The sequence below is a fragment of the Ochotona princeps genome, chromosome 2 (genome assembly GCF_030435755.1).
Source record: "Ochotona princeps isolate mOchPri1 chromosome 2, mOchPri1.hap1, whole genome shotgun sequence".
In the NCBI taxonomy this organism is placed as follows: domain Eukaryota; kingdom Metazoa; phylum Chordata; class Mammalia; order Lagomorpha; family Ochotonidae; genus Ochotona; species Ochotona princeps.
In genome coordinates this window covers 108,241,673-108,261,213 of record NC_080833.1, presented here as the reverse complement: position 1 = coordinate 108,261,213, position 19,541 = coordinate 108,241,673, and the positions used below count along the sequence as shown (strand labels likewise).

Sequence of the window (19,541 nt, the reverse complement as noted above, 5' to 3'; positions counted from 1 at the left end):
AGTTTCGCTCGATGAGGTTGTCCACTGATTGACACAGTCCACCATAGGGTCTTCATTTGCCCAGTATTTCGCTGCCAACATATAGCTGAGATGGTTGATTGACTTGTTCTGTCCTCTGTCTTTTCTTGGCTAGGGTTCTGAGTCCAGCAGTTCGATTGGGGAGATCTCCAGAGAAACTTTGAGGTATTCCCAGACCAGATTCTTGTATGTTCAAGCAAGCACAGGGCCCGGCACAGTACATCACCACGATCAGCTGGTGGTTGCAATTGCTGGGTTGGTTCTGTTTTCAGTCCCGACTTGCACTGGAACCAATGGGTGTTGCAGTCCAGTCTGGTTCTGCCCAGCACACTCTCGGTCCTTACATCAACCAGTGAGAGCTGCAGCTTAGAGAAATTCTTTCTTGAGAGGCTCACCCAGGCTCTTTCTTTCCAATTCCTTGAAGGGGTGGGGTGGGGGGGAATCATTCATGCCGGTTGTTCTACTGAGTCAATAACGGCCTGTCCAAGTTGTTTCTTCCAGTGGTTAGTATTTTAAGGAGATAAGAACAGAGTCCCTTGAGGGCATCCTCCAAGTCAGACCATCTTGCAGCACATCCTCACTCCCTCAGGGGAAAAGAGAGCTACACCTGAGCAGAGATTGATCATATATTACAGATTGGGAATGTAGGAGGGATATAAAGAAACAAGAGTAAAGATAAAATCCTTAAGTCTCTTTACTGTTACGCTCTCTGAAATCCTGCTTGGCAGTTTTCCTTCCTTCTTTGTGGCATTAACTTTATTGGCCAAGGCTGGGTCAGGCTGACTCTGGGAGACCAGGACTCCTTTCTGGTTTTCCACAGGGTCGCAGGGACCTAAGTACTTGAGCTATCAAATGCTGCCTCCCAGGGGCCTGGATCAAAAGCAGGGTGGCCAGGACTTGAACTAAGGCACTGTGATATGAGATGCTGGGGGTTTTACCTCTATGCCAAATGCCCACTCCTGTAGGGGCAGTTTCTCATTCATTAATAGCTTCTTGTGGGTGCCTACAAGCAGACATGGCAGTGAAACCAGAGAAAGATATATCAGAGAATGGAAGCTGGTTCCATAACGTAAGTTTTCCAGGTGCTCATATCTTGCAGTTGTATAAAGAACTTGGCAGCAGGGGTCTGTAACAGAAGAGTCCTTCCTGATCAAATAAGGACATCTTCCTTATCTACAAGCCGGATTGTAAGTGAGGATTAAATCACCGGGCCCTGAATCCTTGCAAGCTGCAAAGGGGCGGCAGGTTGGTTAATTGACGGTGTTTAATGGTGCCCAAAAGTAACTGGGAGAAAGACGTGTTCTAAACAGCGTTTTTAACAGCTGTTCACTAACAGAATGAGAACTTTGTCAGCTCTTCCATCGGGAAAGTTCTATTCACGGATTTAGGAGATGGGCGAGAACCTATCTGAGGCGGCTTTGCAAGGAGGCTGAAAGGGGAGTCTTCTGAAGGTGACTCCTGGAAAGTTTTTGAGGATTTCTTTAGAAACTGTTTTTTGCGGTTTGGGGTGAGTTAGGAAGAGTAGGATGTTTGCTGTGGAGCGAATACAGGGAACCCTAGACGGTAAGTGGTGGGGGGCGGACATTGGAAGAGAGGGGGTCCCTGCGGGAGTGTAAGTGCAGCGTAGTTAACTTGGGGGCCGACCCTTGTGGGCTGCCAGCCCGCGACGCGCCTCCTGGTTACCATGGCAGCGCTCCCACGTCCCACCCCACCCCTTTGCTGGGCGGAGCCGTTGCCTGGGGCAACCTAGAGGCCCCGCCCCTCGCCCCGGTCCCCGGCTTCTCCCTCCAGTCGGTGGCCTTCCCGCCTGTCTGGCTGTGGGCGGGGCTTCGGGAGCGCGTCACATCCGGGCGGTGGGTGAGTTCCGGTATTTCAGGGAGGAGCAGGCGGAAGTAGGGGTGAGAAGCGGCTGCAACGCCGAGCGGAGGAGGCAGGAGTCGAAGCGCGAGAAGCAGCTGGGTGGGAACTATGGCCGGGATCACCACCATCGAGGCGGTGAAACGCAAGATCCAGGTTCTGCAGCAGCAGGCGGACGATGCCGAGGAGAGGGCCGAGCGCCTGCAGCGGGAAGTGGAGGGAGAAAGGCGGGCCCGAGAGCAGGTAGGGAGAGCTAGGCGCCCGAGGGCGGAGCTGGCCCTCGGAGCTGCCGGACCCCGAAGGGGCGCTCCCGGTGTGTTTTGGGGTGTTGTGGGGAGGAAGGGCTCTGGAGCTTGATCCTCTGGGGGGTCTCGCAGGTTCGGAGATGGAGATGGTGGAAGTTATAGAGGATGGGTGGGGCTCAGCTCCTGGAAGACACAGTCGAGCGGGGCGAGGAGGGAAGCGGGTGCTTGGGACCAGCCCGTCGCAGGCTTGACCCTTGAAGGCACGGAGCCTTCCCGGGCCTGGAGGAGTGATTTTTCCCTTTTTTTTCCGCTCAGCTTCATTCATTCCCGTGGCTCGCCGCCGGGCGCGGCCGAGGGAGGGGCTCCGCGGCTGCTCCCTCCCCCACTGTCAGGAAGGGTGTGTGGGGGGGACTTTTGCTCTCGCTGGGAGGTTTCCGGCCCCAGAGGTGCGGGAGTGGGTGGGGGTGCCTCTGTGACCTGGGTGGAGCGTGGGGTGGGAGACGTGCCGGAAAGCCCCCCCACCCCGGGCCTTGCTGGCAGCCTTTCCGCTCCCCTCCTCCTGCTCAGGAAATGAGGCTGCAGGCAGCGAAGAGGAAGCGCGATGCCCGCCCTCCTTGGAGGAGCCTGTGGCCTCTGCACCGGCTGTCACCCTCTTCGGCTGCGGAACCCTTTTATTTGTATTGAATCTTTGAGCTGGAGCTCTGCAACTCTACCAAGTCGGGGTGAAGCGGGAGGGCAGGCGGTGGTCCTTTCTACGTGCACGTGTGCGAGCCAGCCAGTTTTTACTTGGCCTTATTCAGGATGACCTGGAAGGCAGGCGAGACCGCCCTCTGCCAGATTCAAGGCGGTATCACCCAAGTGTGATCCGTTCCAACCCAACCAGTGAAGGACCCAACTACCAGGCGGAGCTGATAAGCCGAGAGTGGGACTGGCAGACAGCTGGCCAGCCCAAATCAGGGTTTCCCGTTGACCTGGGCTGTGTGCTGAACGAAGAGAGAACGAGTGCTGGGGCTGGCGCTTCTCCCAGTGGCCTGGGACAGTGCCCCCCTCTCCTTTAACTTTTCAGTTCATTAAATACTTGTGCTCCCTCAAGGTTGGAAGATGAAATGTCAGTGGGATGAAGGATGCTGCTTGATTTCTGCAAACCGCCTTCTCTTCAGAAGTGGTTTGACTAATTTTAGTAAGCTGTGGATTTTCCAGGGGCTAGGGTGCAGTGTAGTGGGTGGAGCTCATCTGAGTTGAGAAGTTGGGGTTTTGGAAGGTTTTGAGACCAGGGTGTCAAGTGACCAGGGCCAGAATCTGCGGACCTGGTGAAAGAACTCTTGCGGCTTATGAGTGTTCTTTGTTCTTTTTGTTTCCCTTGGCTCTTTGATGGGGAAGACCGAGAATTTTGATTTGCAAAGGGATGGATAAAGTAGGAGATGACCGCCTTGCAGGTTATTACTGAAGAGACCTTAAGAGTCATTAGTTTTATCCCTGGTTGTGCTGTCATGTCACCGTTTTCTAGGTGGATTTATTTTTCTGTTCAGTATTGCCAGCAACGCCTCATTATCCGTTCAAGTGAGAGGGACTGGCTGGGTGACTTGGACTAGTGACGCTTTCCCATCTCTTGTTCTGGAGACCACATTGGACGGCGGAGGAGAACTTGGTGGCTGAAGGAGCTGGCCATGTGCAGCACTCGGCAGCCTCCCCGTAGAAACCTGAGCACTGTTCCCCTACCCTCTTGCTACCGTCGCTGTGCCTGAAGTGTTAGAGCCGCCAGCCTCAGGTGTGTGCTGAGCTAAGCCCTCATGCAGAGCCTGCCAGATTTGCTTATTGAACTGAGATCTATAGAAAGGACCTTGTCAGAATGGGGAAGTGGGGTGCTAGTTAAATATTCATGAAACCAGTATCTTTTCCCCAGCCAGCCCGAGGGTGCCTGCTTTTTTGACTGCTCTAGTGAACTCTGAACCCCTAGTGAAGAGGAGACAGCTGTTGAAAGGGGCCGGCTGTTTAGGCTCCTTGTTATCCTCTGTGGGCCTTGTGGAATGTGGGGTTTGCAGCTCCTCCCTCCTGGAGCAGGAAGCTCTGCTCGCCCTGATGGTATCTCAGGCCATCACTGGGGTTGTCCATTATTTCTCTGGTTACTTTGTGTAACATCCCAGCTACCCTTACTGTGAAGCTGGGTGAGTGCAAAAGCTGGCACTGTCTAAATGTTTTGGGGGGCTCCCCTCCTCTGCTTTTGGTATCAAGGTGACCTTTTATAAAGTAGCACCTTGGTAAAACCACTTTCAGTTTCCTTTGTAAAAAATAAACAGATGGCAACCTAGTATTGAAAAACTTAAAAGGTAGAGTGACACAAAGAGGCAGTGATGTGAAAGAAGTTTTGCATCTGCCAGTTCACTTCCCAAATGGCCACAACAGCCCAGGCCAGGCCAGGCTGACCAGGAGCCCAGAAGTGCATCTGATGTCCCATGTGGGTGGCAAGGTCCAATTCCGTGGCCTTCATTGCTGCTTTTCCTAGGTGCAGTATTAGCAGGGAGCAGGATCTGAGCACAACAGGCAAGACTGATACGGGATGCTGGCACGGGCAGGCTTAACTTACTATACTGTAACACCAATGCACAACATAATGTTTACTTATGTTTAAAGAATATATATATGCTTATTTGGGAGGCAGATTTAATGTTTAAAGGCAGTTTTTTTTTGCCTTATGTGGGGGTGGTTACAAAAATATAAGTAACAAAATTTGCCATTGTAACCACTTTTAATTGTATGGTTCACCTTACATGTTTTTGATCTCTTAACTTTTCTTTGCATTTTTCTGTGTGTGTGTGTGTGTGTTTTAAATATTTTAAAATTTATTTGACAGGCAGTTAGAGATAGAGGAAGAAATCATGGCCGCAGTAGTTGGGGCTGGGTCAGGCCAGATCCAGCAACTGCTTCTGGGTCTCCCACGTGGACCGTCTTTGCTTTCTCAGGTGCAGCAACTGAGAACTGGATCTGTAATGGAGCAGCTGGACAACTGATCCACAACACCGTGTGGTGTGTGTTCTAAACAACTTCAGGGAGGAAAGATGAAGCTTTGAACAACAGTTTTGACTCTAGCTTTAATCCCAAATTGTTCATCTCTAGTGAGGGTTAGGATGTTTTATTGGGAGGCTCTCTCCTACTGATAGGGCCTGGTGGGCCTAAGCTGTAGGTTTTATCAACCTTCTTTGGTTTAGATTTGCTCTCCTGCTGCTGCCCGCCTCCCCCAGGAAGCACACACTCACTGGGAGAGGCAAATAGCCCTTTGCCCGGCTTAGACTCCACCTTTGTTTACTTTGGGGCCCGATAGTTCTGTTCCCTTCCTTCCAGCCAGCCTGCCTCTTGGTAAAATATAAATTCCCCAAGGACACGATATCTGAGCACAGGGAACTCCAGCAGTCCTTCACTCTCAGAGTCAAGCTCAACTTTTTCCTTTAAATTTCATCTTTGGCTTTGAGGGAAGCCAAAGCGTGGTAGAGTGCCAGGTGTGGGCCTAATCTCTTTTGCTCCTTGGCCCCAGGTCTGTCTGGGAAGTACTGTGAGAGTCTTTCTGGAAGTGAGGATGATAGCATTGAAACCAAACCTATTTCCAAGCCCAGCCTGTTGGCAGCCATCTTCTGATGCCACCAAATTGCTTGCTTGCTGCATTCCACTCCCACCCCTGGGATCTTTGCCTTCTGGGCAGTGGAGAATCCTATTATTATCAGCAGGGTCAGGCCTCAGAGTGTATCCTCTGTGCCTAGTGGAGGAGGAGCAGGTTGCCAGGGCCATAGCCACACCTGGGTGGATGAGCTGCAACCAGAGGTGATTGAAAAAACACAGGGCTTCCTGTTCGCCCAGAGACAGTGTAGGCCACAAAGTCCAGTTTAAATTCTTGGTACTTGGCTGCTGACCCTCTGGTGTGGAGGCAAAGCAGGTTATCTTCCGTATTCCTTTTATAAACAGCATATCCCATGGTGATTTTATTGGCTTTGGTTTCTCTATAAAAGAGAACCGATCCTCTGTGGGAGGAGAAAAAAAGAGAACTGTGACATCCCGCCTGTCCCCGCCTTGGGGTCCCCGGAAACTCTTGCTGGGATTCCTGTCTGGGGTTCTGCTTTCTTTTCCCTTTTTTTTTTTTTTTTTTAAGATTTATTTTATTTTTATTGCAAAGTCAGATATATACAGAGAGGAGACAGAAATATCTTCCGTCCGATGATTCACTCGCCAAGTGACTGCAGTGGCTGGCCAGTGCTGCGCCAATCCGAAGCCAGGAGCTCAGATGCTCTTGCGGGTATCCCACACGGGTGCAGGGTCCCAAAGCTTTCCCAGGTCACAAGCTTTTCCCAGGTCGGCTGCTTTCTCAGGCCACAAGCAGGGAGCTGGATGGGAAGCAGGGCCGCCGGGATTAGAACTGGTGCCCGTATGGGATCCTGAAGGGACTTTAGCCATTAGGCCATGGCGCCGGGCCCTGGGGTTCTGTGTTCTGCCACAGTCATTTTCTTGCTCATTTTCTCTTGTCAGGGCCCCAAGATATATTTTCTCCTCTTTTTCCAGTCTTGCTAAGAATTCTGTTGTAAATGCTGACTTGTGGGAGAAACTGTCTGAGCCTGCTTGTTGTCATAGAAACTGCATCTCTTCTAGACCTCCCCCCCACTCTGTGCCCACTCCCATCGCCTGTTACCTTCTCCAGTTTGGGTAACTGCTGGTGAACTGGGTGTGGATGTAACGTTTCAGGAGATTCCTCCAAGTCCGCTTGCAGGTTTTAATGTTTAGTTCTAGGCATCTGAAGGGGAGACTTGTGTTTGGCTGTTTCCTAGTTTCGTGCCTGTTAGCCTAATTTGCTGTGGACTGGTTGGCCTTGTTGAGTTTATGAGGAGAAATGCGTGTCTTCCTAGGGGACGTCAGTTTTCCTGAAGGAGACGGAGCCAGAGCACATTTACCTCTTTTTTTTTTTTTTTTTTTTTTCTTTTTTTTTGAGCACACTTGTCTTGGTGGGGATTTAAGCAGTATCATCAGAGAAGTGGACGGTTTCTTAGTTATTTCAGTGGGCGTGGACATCTCAGTTTCTGTTTCAGTGGTCTGGTGGTTAGAGTATGGCCCCAGCTGCCTCACCCTTCCTCCCTAGTCTCTTGAACTGTCACGTTTGTATGTGGAAATTTTTGCGCCAATCCTGATTGTTAGCAGGAGTCTTTTGGGCTATATCCTTCCCCCATAGGGGCTGATGGCCCAGATTTCTATAGCTGCCCTCACCCCTGCCAGCTAGGAGGAAATCAGGGTAATAGAATGCAGGCACAATCTGGGCTGTAGAAGGGAGATCGTGTTCACCAGCCGCTTGGATAAGCATCTGAACTGGTTGGGTGTACAGGGCAGGCTAAATTCTTGTCTGCTGTGGCAGTCAGCGTACCTGCCACCATAAAGGGGCAGGGGGAAGGAGTGTGTACGTGCAGGAGAGGCTTGGGTCTGGGTGGCGGAAGGAGTGTTTCTGTATGTGCAGCTACCTCCTCCTTTCCTCGTTTCTTACTCTGCTGCCAGGGAGCTAGTGTGGCTTTTCTTGGATTCCAGCCTGTGCTTTGCTGTGGGATGACTGCCAGGGCAAGGCTTGCCTTAGCTATCCTGTAGGGTGAAGCAAAGTGGAGGGCTCAGGTGTTTGCAGGAATCGTGGTTGGGATGATGGAACACTCCCTTCTGATCCATGTGGTCCCTTCACAGCAGGAATGGGAGGCGCCTCCTTGTCAGTTGAAGGGGGTAGATGCCCACGTTCCATTTTCCTGCTTGCCAGTCTGGCAGGCTGTTCTGGAAGACTTTGTCTTGGCTGGCCATGCTCCTGATGTCATTAGGGTAAGGTGATCAGAGGTGGCCACTTGAGTTAAGCAGCAAATTAATAGATAACCCAAGATTTCCTCCTCAAGACACCTTACTTATTTGTTTTTCCCCTTTATGAGACACTTGGGGCCAAGGTGCTAAGGTGAGACACACCTCCTGGCTAGAGCTCAGGCAGAGGGAGCCTTGCTGACCTTGGCTGACTCCTATGTGTTCAGGACTGGGAACTGAGTCCAGAAGGAGACGTAAGTGTCATTGACCCACACAAAGAACTGAGGGTTTGTTTTTTTTTTTTAATATCTATTTTTACTGAAAAAGCAGATTTACAGAGAGGAGAGGCAGAAATATCTCTGGTTTGCTGCCTCACTCCCCAAATGGTCTCAGTGACTAGAGTTGAGCTGATCTGAAGCCAGGAGCTTCTTCTGGGTCTCCTGTGTGGATGTAGGGTCCCAAGGCCATCATCTACTGCCTTTCCACTGCCTTTCCAGGATACAAACAGAGAGCTGGATGAAAAGTGGAGCAGCAAGGGCATGAATCGGCACCTACATGGGATCTTGGTGCTTGCGAGGGGAGGATTTAGCCTCTGAGCCATCGCACTGAGCTTGGAACTGAGTCTTAAAATGTTCTTCCTGAGGAATGTCTGGGAGTTGGTTGATGGAAGAGGGATGGAATATGCATGTGTGGTCAGGTCTGCTGGCTCTGTCAGCACCTGCGCTGAGACAGCTTCTACCCTGCTGGATTTCTGGCCCTTTCATGTCAGTCAGCTGCAACCTTACTGTCATAACTGATTGTTTCCTCCTCATCTCAGCTTCCTCTTTCTGTTTTTGTGTTTGAATGCAGGCTGAAGCTGAGGTAGCCTCCTTGAACCGGAGGATCCAGTTGGTGGAAGAGGAGCTGGACCGTGCTCAGGAGCGCCTGGCTACTGCCCTGCAGAAGTTGGAGGAGGCAGAAAAAGCTGCTGATGAGAGTGAGAGGTAGGAGGCGCTCCTGGGGCGAGCTCTGAAAGTTTGGAATCTTTGGTCAAGATTTCCTTGGAGTCCTGTTTGTTCGTCTTCCAAAATAGCAACCTGGTTTTGTTTTTTGTTGTTTGTACAAGAAAAAAAAAACACTTGATTTATTTTTTCTTTGAAAGGCGGAGTACAGATCTTCTGTCCCATGTCATGTTCCAGTGTGGCCACAATAGCCAGGTCTGGGTCAAACTGGAGCCAGGAGCTCCATCTGGATCTCGATCTCTCTCTCTCTCTTTTTTTTTTTATTTTAAGATTTATTTATTTGTATTACAAAGTCAGATATACAGAGAGGAAGAGAGATAGAGAGGAAGATCTTCTGTCCGATGGTTCACTCCCCAAGCGAGCACAACGGCTGGAGCTGAGCCGATCCGAAGCCAGGAGCCAGGAACTGCTTTCCGGGTCTCCCACACGGGTGCAGTGTCCCAATGCATTGGGCCTTCCTCGACTGCTTTCCCAGGCCACAGGCAGGGAGCTGGATGGGAAGTGGAGCTGCTGGGATTAGAACCGGTGCCCATATGGGGCCCCGGGGCGTTCAAGGCGAGGACTTTAGCCGCGAGGCCACGCCGCCGGGCCCTGAATTGGAACTCTTAACATGGGATGTTGACTTTTACAACTGGGGGTGAATCAGCTGCTCAACTGTAACACAACACCAGCCCCTGTGACAGAAGCAGAGAGGCAGGGAGTTCCTAGGCAATGCTTCGTTCCCCAAAGATGTGCAGTAGCCCTGGACCAGACAGGGGACCGCAGCCAGGACTTGGGAACGCAGTGAGTTGAGCCACCACAGCCACCTCTCAAGTCCACTTTAATGGGAAGCCAGAGTCACAAGTCAGAGATGGATATTGAACCCAGGCACTCTGAAATGGGACAGGTGTGTCTTACCTGGTGTCTCGGTCAAGTGCACACCCTGGAACTTCTTACAGCATCCTTTTTCCTTTTCTCAATGACAGAGTGAAGGTTTCCCTGCGACTTGTGACGCTTTTACATTTGGTATTTCTATATCAAGTGATCTAGTGGTCCTTGGAGGAGGAGAGGTTCATCAGTGACTTCCATTTTCGATTCATTTCCCTGCAACAGTGGTTCTCAAAGTGATGTCCCAGGTCATTGACATCTAGGAAGTTGGTAAAAGTTCAGATTCATAGCACCTGCATTTTTTAAAGGCTTGTGTATTTATTTATTTATTTATTTATAAAGATTTTTATTATTATTGGAAAGCCGGATATACAGAGAGGAGGAGAGACAGAGAGGAAGATCTTCCATCCGATGATTCACTCCCCAAGTGAGCCGATGCGCGCCGATCCGATGCCAGGAACCAGGAACCTCTTCCGGGTCTCCCATGCAGGTGCAGTGTCCCAATGCATTGGGCCGTCCTCGACTGCTTTCCCAGGCCACAAGCAGGGAGCTGGATGGGAAGTGGAGCTGCCGGGATTAGAACCGGCGCCCATATGGGATCCCAGGGCGTTCAAGGCGAGGACTTTAGCCGCTAGGCCACACCGCCGGGCCCGGCTTGTGTATTTATTTTAAAGTCATAGTTACAGAGAAAAAGGGAGACAGAGAGATATGTTCCCTTTGCTGATTAACTCCCCAAATGGCTGCAATGGCTGGGACTGGGTCAGACCATATCTAGGAGCTGGGAACTTCTAGGCTCTCAAGTGGGAACAGGAGCCCAAGCACTTGGACTACCCATTTCCAGGCCATTAGTAAGGAGCTGAATCTGAAATAGAGTAGCCAGGATTTAAAAGTGGGCTCCTGCAGTCCATGTGGGAGACCGGATGGGGTTCTTGGCTCCTGGCTTTGGCCCAGCCCTCTCCCAGCTAATGCAGCCAGTTGGGAAACGAATCAGTGGATGAAAGATCTCTGTTGCTCTGTGTCTTCAAATAGAAGTATGTTAATATTATTTGTCTATGAAAATGAGTACTCCTGTATATTATTGTGGTAGCCAATGTATATAAAGTAAGAAAAACTTGTTACGGAATGGAGTGGTATATGATTGTTTTAGTAAGTTGGAGTGGTATGTATGTTTTACACATATAAAACATTTCTAGAAGAATTATTGAGGAAGAGATTACTTCTGATGGCAGTTTTTACTTTATGTCCTTCTAGTATGTGCTCATTTTATTTCTTGATAAACATGTATTATTTTTGTAAAGGTTTTATTTTTTAAATCCCATCTATTGGTTCACTTCCTAAATGCCCTCATATCCGTGGCTAAGCCAGAAGTCCAGAACTCCGTTCAGCTCTCCCACATGGGCGTGGGAGTTCAAGTATGTGAGGTGTCATCCACTGCTGGATGCAGGGTTCCAAAGACTTGGACCATCTTCCACTGCTTTCCCAGGCACTTTAGCAGGGAGATGGATCAGAACTGGAGCTGCCAGTATTCAAACTGGCACCCAGATGGGATGCCAGTGTCCAAAGAAAGATTTGAATGAAATAAATACCCTCATGTGTGGGACAGTGCTTTTGGATTTCCATTTAAATGGCAAGCCGTGAGGAATGAGATTTAAAGGGTACAAATCTGGGTTTTGGGTTGGAACTGAGAACAGACTGCTTGGGGTTCTAGTGCTGCGTTTGCCTTGTTCCCTGCAGAGGTATGAAGGTTATTGAAAACCGGGCCTTAAAAGATGAAGAAAAGATGGAACTCCAAGAAATCCAACTCAAAGAAGCCAAGCACATTGCCGAAGAGGCAGACAGGAAGTATGAAGAGGTAAGACACCTTCTGTTTGTCCCACTCTTCCTCAGTGACATCAGCCTTCTGCAGAGGATTGTGAGGGACATGGCGACTTTGCTTTCCTGAGGCGTGCCTCGGTCTGTTCCTGTAGGTGGCTCGTAAATTGGTGATTATTGAAGGAGACTTGGAACGTACAGAGGAACGAGCTGAGCTGGCAGAGTCGTGAGTATCTTGCTCCCCAAATCTTTTGATACCATTCTGTCTCTTCTTTGGCTTGGGCACTAATATGAATCAACTAGCATTTCTTCAACCTTGTTAAACAGGGCCCTGGAGAGGGAGCCATCTAACATGCTTTTTTAGGCTCTAAGAATGGCTTTGGGTTTCCTTACTCTCTTCACTTGACTAAGGACAGGTGACAAATAAGGCTTGCTTATTTCTTGATGGGAGAGCTTGCAAATTAAGGAAACATAAGGGCTAATAGATGGTGTACAGTTAACTGGAGGGCTCTAACCAGGCCATCCACTTGGAGAGACATTAAAGTGATTTAAAATTTAGTCTTGCTTTTCCCACTTTGCCCACCTACTGGGGAGCTTTAGGCAAAGGCAAACACTGACTGCTCCCCTGTTGGCACCTCTGGGCCTTGTGTAACAAAGTCAGTGCTGAATGCATACATATTTGTGCTTCCTTTGCGTTCCCCTCCTAGACATGACATATCATGACCATCGTGGTGTTTTCTTCCCATTTTTTGAAATTTTTTTTTCTCCATTTTGCTGCTTGTTTTTTTGCTGTGTTCCTTTTTGACCTTTCTCCCTCCCACCACCGGGCTTGTGCCCACCCCCCGTGACTGTCACTAACAGCCGTTGCCGAGAGATGGATGAGCAGATCAGACTGATGGACCAGAACCTGAAGTGTCTGAGTGCTGCTGAAGAAAAGGTACTAACCATTAAACGCACGGAAAGCTTCTGTGGATGGTGTGGTTTGGTCTGGTTTGTTTTTTGTTTGTTTTGCAGCTGCCTCTCCTCCACTGGTTGATTTGTTGAGTGCTTTCTCATCTCTTTATGGAATGCTCCATTCTGTTCCACTTCCTTAGCATCTTTCATCTCTTTCCTAGTTGCTTCACTGCCTCTCCACAGGGTGTCTCCTTCCCTGGGGTGATTTGGGGGACTGTTTGGGTTGGGCATTTTTTCCCTCCTCCACCCCAGGTAGCATTTATGACTTGTTCCTGGCAGTGGTTTCTCAAACATTTTTTCTTGATTACTGTCCAAACATTCTGAGCTCAGGAGAGTCCAGCTCCTGTCCTGTGCCGTGGTAGAGGGAGGAGGGTTGATGCTTGCTCAGGTTACCTGGGAACTTCTCTTCCCCAGTATACCTTCCCAAACTCTACCTTACATATAGGTTCAATTCACTTCTGTGTGTCTCTCTCCCTTTTTTATTCTCTTCCTCTTCCCCTTTCCTCTCCTGCGGTATTTAAAATATTCACAGTAAGTGTTCTGAGCTGGAGGAGGAGCTGAAGAATGTCACCAACAACCTCAAGTCTCTTGAGGCTCAGGCTGAGAAGGTAGGGGGCTGGTTTGTGAAGGTGACAGGCTTTGGGGCCCAGTCCCAGCCCTGCCCTTGATGAATGACTGGAAATACTTAACTCCTTATAAAATCTTGTATTAGTCCGCCCTCTCCCTGTTCTTTGATTTTTATTTGAAAGGCCGAAAGGCTAGTTCATTCCACAAATGTCCATAATAGCTGGGATTGCGTAAGGCCAACAATGGGAGCTGGAAACTCAGTCCACTCTGTCCTGCATAGGTGGCAGGACTCTAAGTGTTGGGTAGTTATTTCTGCTTCCCAGGGTGCACAGAAGCTGGGAGCTAGAATCGGGAGCAGAGGCAGGATCCAAACCCATATACTCTAATGGGATGTGTGAGTATCCTAAATGGCGTCTTAACTAGTGCCAAGCACCTGCCTCCAAAAGTGTCCTTTGCCTACCCACCTGCCTACCATTTATTCAGTCTCCTGGATTTAATGCTCATTCTAGCATACTTTGATTGCTTTCACTAAAGTAACTGGTTTCAGGTGGCTAGTCGTGGGCTCCTTGGGCTCCTACTGTTGTGTCAAAAGGCAGAGGTTAGGGTCTCTAATAGACTTCCTGGCAGACAGAATGAGCAATCACAACAGAAGACTTCTATCATTGTGTGGGAGTGTTTCAGTCATAAACACTACCTTGGGTTGATCTGAATGAGGTCGAAGTGTAGATCCGTTTTAAAAGCAAAGTTCCTGGAAGATTCTGATGTGACGGTATGATGGAAGTAGAGGGTCTTCCTTTTCCTTGGGCCATTCAGTACATTAAGTCCAAGAAGAGATTTAATGTGAAAGTACATGTAGGGAGGGGGGAATGTTGTCGCTAACCAATTTCTACTCTGAAATTTCTCTTCTTCTTTTACAGTATTCTCAAAAAGAAGACAAATATGAAGAAGAAATAAAGATTCTTACTGATAAACTTAAGGAGGTAAGCTGAGGACATCATGGAGAAATCCCCAAAGCATTCAGAGCTGTATAAGGCGTTAGTATGGATTTAGGCTCCAGGTTTGACTCTGCAAGTTCTAGAAGTCCAGGGTCAAAGAACTGAAGATCCCTTTCTTCATCTTGCTCCTCTGACTGAGTGGTTTTGTTTTTTTTCCCCCAGGCAGAGACACGGGCTGAATTTGCTGAGAGATCAGTAGCCAAGCTGGAAAAGACAATTGATGATTTGGAAGGTATGAGCCTGGAAAGGGATGGCGAAATGTTGAAGATGATCTTGCCCCATAGTGATATAATTAACTGGTAGAGGCTTGGCGTATGTCAGGTGCCCATCCTTTGCCATGACTAGGTGAAATGGGTCCACCCTAGAGTTGAATTTTTGCATTTAATCTTTTCCTTGAATGTGACTTCTAATGTTCTAGGATATGTCTCTTTCCCTTATTATGATTGCCTTTACCTCCAATTGAATGGTCTTCTCTAAGTATTGAAATGGAAACCCTGATTTCAGAAGGTGACAAAAATCTGTGCCCTACCCTATGACTGTTTTTGACAGTCCACACCCTAGTGTGGGTGTATCCCCAGAGATGAAGCTCTGGGGCTTTGTCACTGCTTCTTGTCCCTGCTATTTGTCACATGTTCACGCTGACAAGGGACAGCGTCCTTTGCCTTGAGAGCCCTGGGATGTGCTCGCAGGTGCAAGATTTTCTTGGGAAGAATTTGAGCAGGCAGCCTTTGGAATAGAGGGGTCGTGAAGGGTGGTCAGATGTGGTAGGCTGGAAGTATATATGAGTGTGTTTTCTCCCTATTCTGCTTTTGTTAAATCAAGTGTCATCACTGCTAGGAATTGGAGTGGTAGCCTCACATGCCTTGCTAACACATCTTGACTGGGCCAGGTTCTCAGCCCTGGCTGTAGTGGGTTAAAGGCATCAAGAAGTGCTTGGGGGATGGTGACCCTGAAAGCAGCTAATCAGGGCTGCCAGAATAGGTGTTTTCTGATATTAGATCCTTGGTCACACGTTTCCTAATTTTTGATGATTCCCTCTCTTCACCTGCTCTGATACCTTCCACTGTATCCCCTCGTTCCTCCCTGTGGTTCCTGTGCCTGTCCAGATGAGCTCTATGCCCAGAAACTGAAGTACAAGGCCATTAGCGAGGAGCTGGACCACGCCCTCAATGACATGACCTCTATGTAACTATCTGACAGCAGAGTGGGGCTGGGATCTTGGCTTGTGGGAGGGAGGTGGGGGCTATAGGCTATGCATAGTGTGCTTTGGTTTTGTCCTTTGGAAACTAGAAGCTCTGCCCTTAGCTTACAAACATTGGTGCTGGTTACTTTGGCAAAAGCTGGGGAGGCAGTTTAATCTTGAATCAGTAGTAGAACCCTGATCTGTGTGTATTCATAGTTTGCTGCTCATGCTGTGGCTTTTCCATTTGTTTCACAAATTTTGTCTTAGGAGAGACATAGCTACAGATCAAATTCATTCATTCAACTAAGACCATTGGGCCTGGAGAACCAGTGGCTTAGGCCTTACCACATCACAGCAAAATTCAGATCTTCTGAGTTGTGTGATTTGTGCCCTGATACTAAAGTTCATTAAGGAAATAGGCAGTTTATTTAAGAATCAAGTTGAGTCCCCAGAAGCAAGCCAAGTGGTAAGCAGCACCAAAAAAGAATTGTTGGGAACTTCATCTGTTTGCTGTGGATTCCTGATCCTTGACGCTAATATGCCTCTAATATATCTTTCCCACTAACCCTGAAAAGAAGCCAAGTGAGTCAGGCTATAGTATCCGGCTCTTATTTTCGCATTCCTGCCGCCGCCTCTTCCTTTTTGTGCCTCTCCCTTTCTCTCAGATTGCTCTGTAGATTGTTGCTCTTCTCACCTAGAGTATCCTTACTTTTTTACACAGATAACTATCACCGTTTCTGCTCTGTTCTGGATCTGCCCCCTTTCCTCGGGGAACCCTGCGCCCCACTCTCGCTCTGGATTCCATTGGGGTCAGCTTGGCTGATCCCTATGCTTTAGGATTTGGGGGACACAAAGTGATTCATGTATTCTTTTCTTTCCCCAACCCCAAATTAAAAAATGTTAAAAGTGCTGGAAGCCACATGCCCCTGATTTGTGTCATGGACAAAGCAGCTGCTGTCCCTGAAAAGGAGCTTTGGGAGTGTGATGGGGAAGCAGCTACTGTAGACTCCCCCTCCTCAGACTTAAAATCAAAGCCGCTTCTGTGTGTGTCTATTTTTTCTTGACATTTAAATTCAACTGTCCTATCAGAATGGTAGAAGTTTCTTAGAGTAGGAATTAGCTGAGAAAAGTCATATAGTCCTTTATTTCTGGGTTCCTAACTGTGCCTACCTGGAATGTGTCCATTGGTCTCTTTCTTTGAATCTAGTAAGGCTGACAGACCATTAAAGTGACTCAAGGTATTTATTCTCTACCCTTTTAATAACCTCAGAAGAACCTAACCTTCCATGCATCTTACTGTTAAAATGGGCCAGTTATATCATCCCCAAGGCACTGAAAAGTACATAAAGGACAGAATCCACAACAATTACATGTTTGTTTTCTTGCTTAAGCCTTTTTTTTTTTCACATATTTGTAGCTTGTTTGTTAGTATATGCTTGAGGGATATAAGATGAGATAAAATGCTATTAGAGCTATAACAACTTAGGCAGTCTTTCAGATAGCATGTATGTACATGGAGGTGATGAATCACTACATGTATTAATAGATTAGATTCTGATTAATATTGTGAGTTAAATTTGCTACTTCAGAGACTCCTATTCAATTTACAGCACAGAAGTAGGTCAATCTGGACAATATAGTTTGTCAAATTTAGTAATCATTGCTTTTATTCTAAATAGATATAGTCAGATAGAGAAGTTTTTCTTAATCTAAAGCTGTCAAGTCAAATTCGGGTTTCTTTATGACCACCCCATTGTTTCCTGCCATAAAGCCATTGAGGTTAAGTTACAAATGGATTTATTCACCTGATACCTGAATCTTGCAGGTGTAGGGTGATACGATAGGAAAAACAGTGAAAATGAAAGCACCATCCCTACTCTTCAGTTACTCAGAATCTAGGGGAAAGAAAAACATACAAGAAGCTTAAGAAACTATGTGATGAGTGCCACAAGTCATAAAGTGTTAGGGAAGTGAAAAGCAGGGAAGAGATTGAGTCCAATGGGAAAGATTAGGACAGACTTCTTGGAGGAAGGCACATAGCAGATACTTCAAAATACATAGATATTAAAATTTGCCTTTTAGTTTTCATTGAGTTCTAGAAGCATACATTTTTTTCTGGGTTAGCAAGAAGAAAAATAAACATTACATACTGGAATGGGAAAAAACACAATAGCTATTAAGGAAGATTTGGAGATTTATTTATTTGAAAGACAGAGATTTTCCACCTGTTGGTTTACTCTCCTGTTGCATACAACCACCAAGGCTGAGTCAGGCTGAGCCAGGAGCAGAAACTCCATCCAGGTCTCCTGCATGGGAGGCAGGGACTTGAGAGTACTTGAGTCATTTTGCTCTGCTTACTGGGTGCATTGGAAGGGAACTGGATCAGAAGCAGGAGTAGATGGGACTTGAATTGAAACTTAGATACAGGCTGCAAGAGCCTCAGCGATGGCTTAACCTGCAGCACCACAGCCTCTGCTTCTGCAAAGGGAGATTTAAATGGAGTAGGGAACAGGGATATGTTCTGAAATTGGGCTGGGGAGTTACAGTAGTTGGGTGGCAGGCTTGCCATTGGAGGTTTTGAGGCAGGCATGTGGTATGATCTGGGAGATTTATCAAGTTAATTTGGCAGCCAAGATTGTGGGAAGGGGAGCAGGTTACCAGAGACTCACTAAGATGACTATTTCCAGTGTTACTCATTTGCATACTGTTTGGATGGTTTTTGCCATATTTGTGTGCTGACTACATTATTGATTTCTTTATTGATCTACTACTCTTGTTTTCAAAATTGATTTTAACCTGCATAATTGTAGATTGAAATCAAAGGTTTGATGTGCTAGTGGTTTTCCTCAAGCACATACAGCTAATAAAGTTTTTAAGGTTCACGGTGTACATTGAGTATGTACCACTCCAGAGTACTACACACAAACCACTGCACACATGTTATAGAAGTGAATATGAAAATACTGAAATATAGGTGATTGCAGTTTTTCAGGAAGGGATAATTGGGATTTCAGCTATAGTAGTGGTAGGTAGCAGAGGGATGTCTCCAAGGAGAACCATCCTGAAGGCCTCACCTCCTAATATGTGAAGTCAGTGATGATTGATTTTGAGACTAGGAAAATGATGATAAAGATGTAGGGAGGTTGGGCCCAGTGTGGTGGCCTAGCGGCTAAAGTCCTCACATTGAACACATAGGGATCCCATATGGGTGCCGGTTCTAATCCCGGCAGCTCCACTTCCCATCCAGCTCCCTGCTTGCGGCCTGGGAAAGCAGTGGAGGACGGCCCAGAGCCTTGGGACCCTGCACCTGCGTGGGAGACCTGGAGGAGGCTTCGGGTTCCTGGCCTTGGATTGGCTCAGCTCCATCTGTTGCAGTCACTTGGGGAGTGACTCATTGGATGGAAGACCTCCCCTGTCTCTCCTCCTCCTCTCTCTCTCACTCTCTCTAAACATATATATATATCTGACTTAGCAATAAAAATAAATCTTTTAAAAAAAAGATGTAGGGAGGTCATGTCATTCTGGCCTGGGAACTAAGGGAGAGGGAAAGAACAGTGTGTCTAAAAGACTGACAGGCTTTCAAGTGAAAATAAAATTCTAAGATTTGATGGGGGGAAAAGTGGCTGACAGGCTAGGAGTTGGGAGTAGATCAGAATCGCAAAGGACAGTTGCAAATACAAAAAGAATTCAGTGGTGTAGAAGAGGAAGCCACTGAAGAGATGGAAGAAGAATGAGTATTTTTGCCTCTTTAAAAACTTGAGAGTTGAGTGATTTCCATGGTTTTCAACTTTGACAGACAAGTTGAGAAGAAAGATTAATTGAATGGACTCTTCATTGGTACTTTAGTTGTTTGAGCATTAAGGTTGGAGAAGGAATCCTTTTTCATGGAGCAAAGAGTGTATTGGTGCAGAGAATTAAGGCTAGCCTTCTAGAACAGTATAGTGCTTCTAAAGCCAATCCAGCAACGGAACTTCAGGCATTGATATCCTGGACAGTAGCCACAAGTCACATATGGCTATTAGGTACTCAGTATGGCCAGTATGATAAAGTTAAAATTACTTAAAATGTTTAATTATATTATTTAAAAATCATGTAGTTCTTTTTTCATTTTTTTTTTTAAAGATTTCTTTATTTGAAAGGCAGAGTACAGAAAAAGTTGGGGAGAGGCAAACAGCTGAGGCTGAGCCAGGCCAGATCCAGCAGTCAGGAGTTTCTTACCAGTTTTCCATGTGAGTGCAGG

At 47.5% G+C, this 19,541-nt stretch overlaps 1 protein-coding gene across 12 annotated transcripts in view; it reads left to right on the top strand.

Annotated features, from left to right (window-relative positions):
- Positions 1–19,541, top strand: part of TPM3 (tropomyosin 3) — a 33,772-nt gene that overhangs the window by 4,704 nt on the left and 9,527 nt on the right. For 2 of the 12 annotated variants that reach the window (XM_004588962.3, XM_004588963.4), the window contains exons 1-7: positions 1,805–2,118; positions 8,772–8,905; positions 11,525–11,642; positions 11,758–11,828; positions 13,089–13,164; positions 14,041–14,103; positions 14,281–14,350. In XM_004588962.3, the coding sequence (XP_004589019.1) occupies positions 1,987–2,118; positions 8,772–8,905; positions 11,525–11,642; positions 11,758–11,828; positions 13,089–13,164; positions 14,041–14,103; positions 14,281–14,350 (664 nt within the window). In that variant the 5' untranslated portion in view covers positions 1,805–1,986. Of the gene's footprint in view, positions 1–1,804; positions 2,119–8,771; positions 8,906–11,524; positions 11,643–11,757; positions 11,829–12,463; positions 12,540–13,088; positions 13,165–14,040; positions 14,104–14,280; positions 14,351–15,224; positions 15,308–16,022; positions 16,214–19,541 lie in introns of those variants that run through there. The other 10 variants (XM_036494724.2, XM_036494725.2, XM_004588955.3 and 7 more) reach the window with 9 other exon arrangements.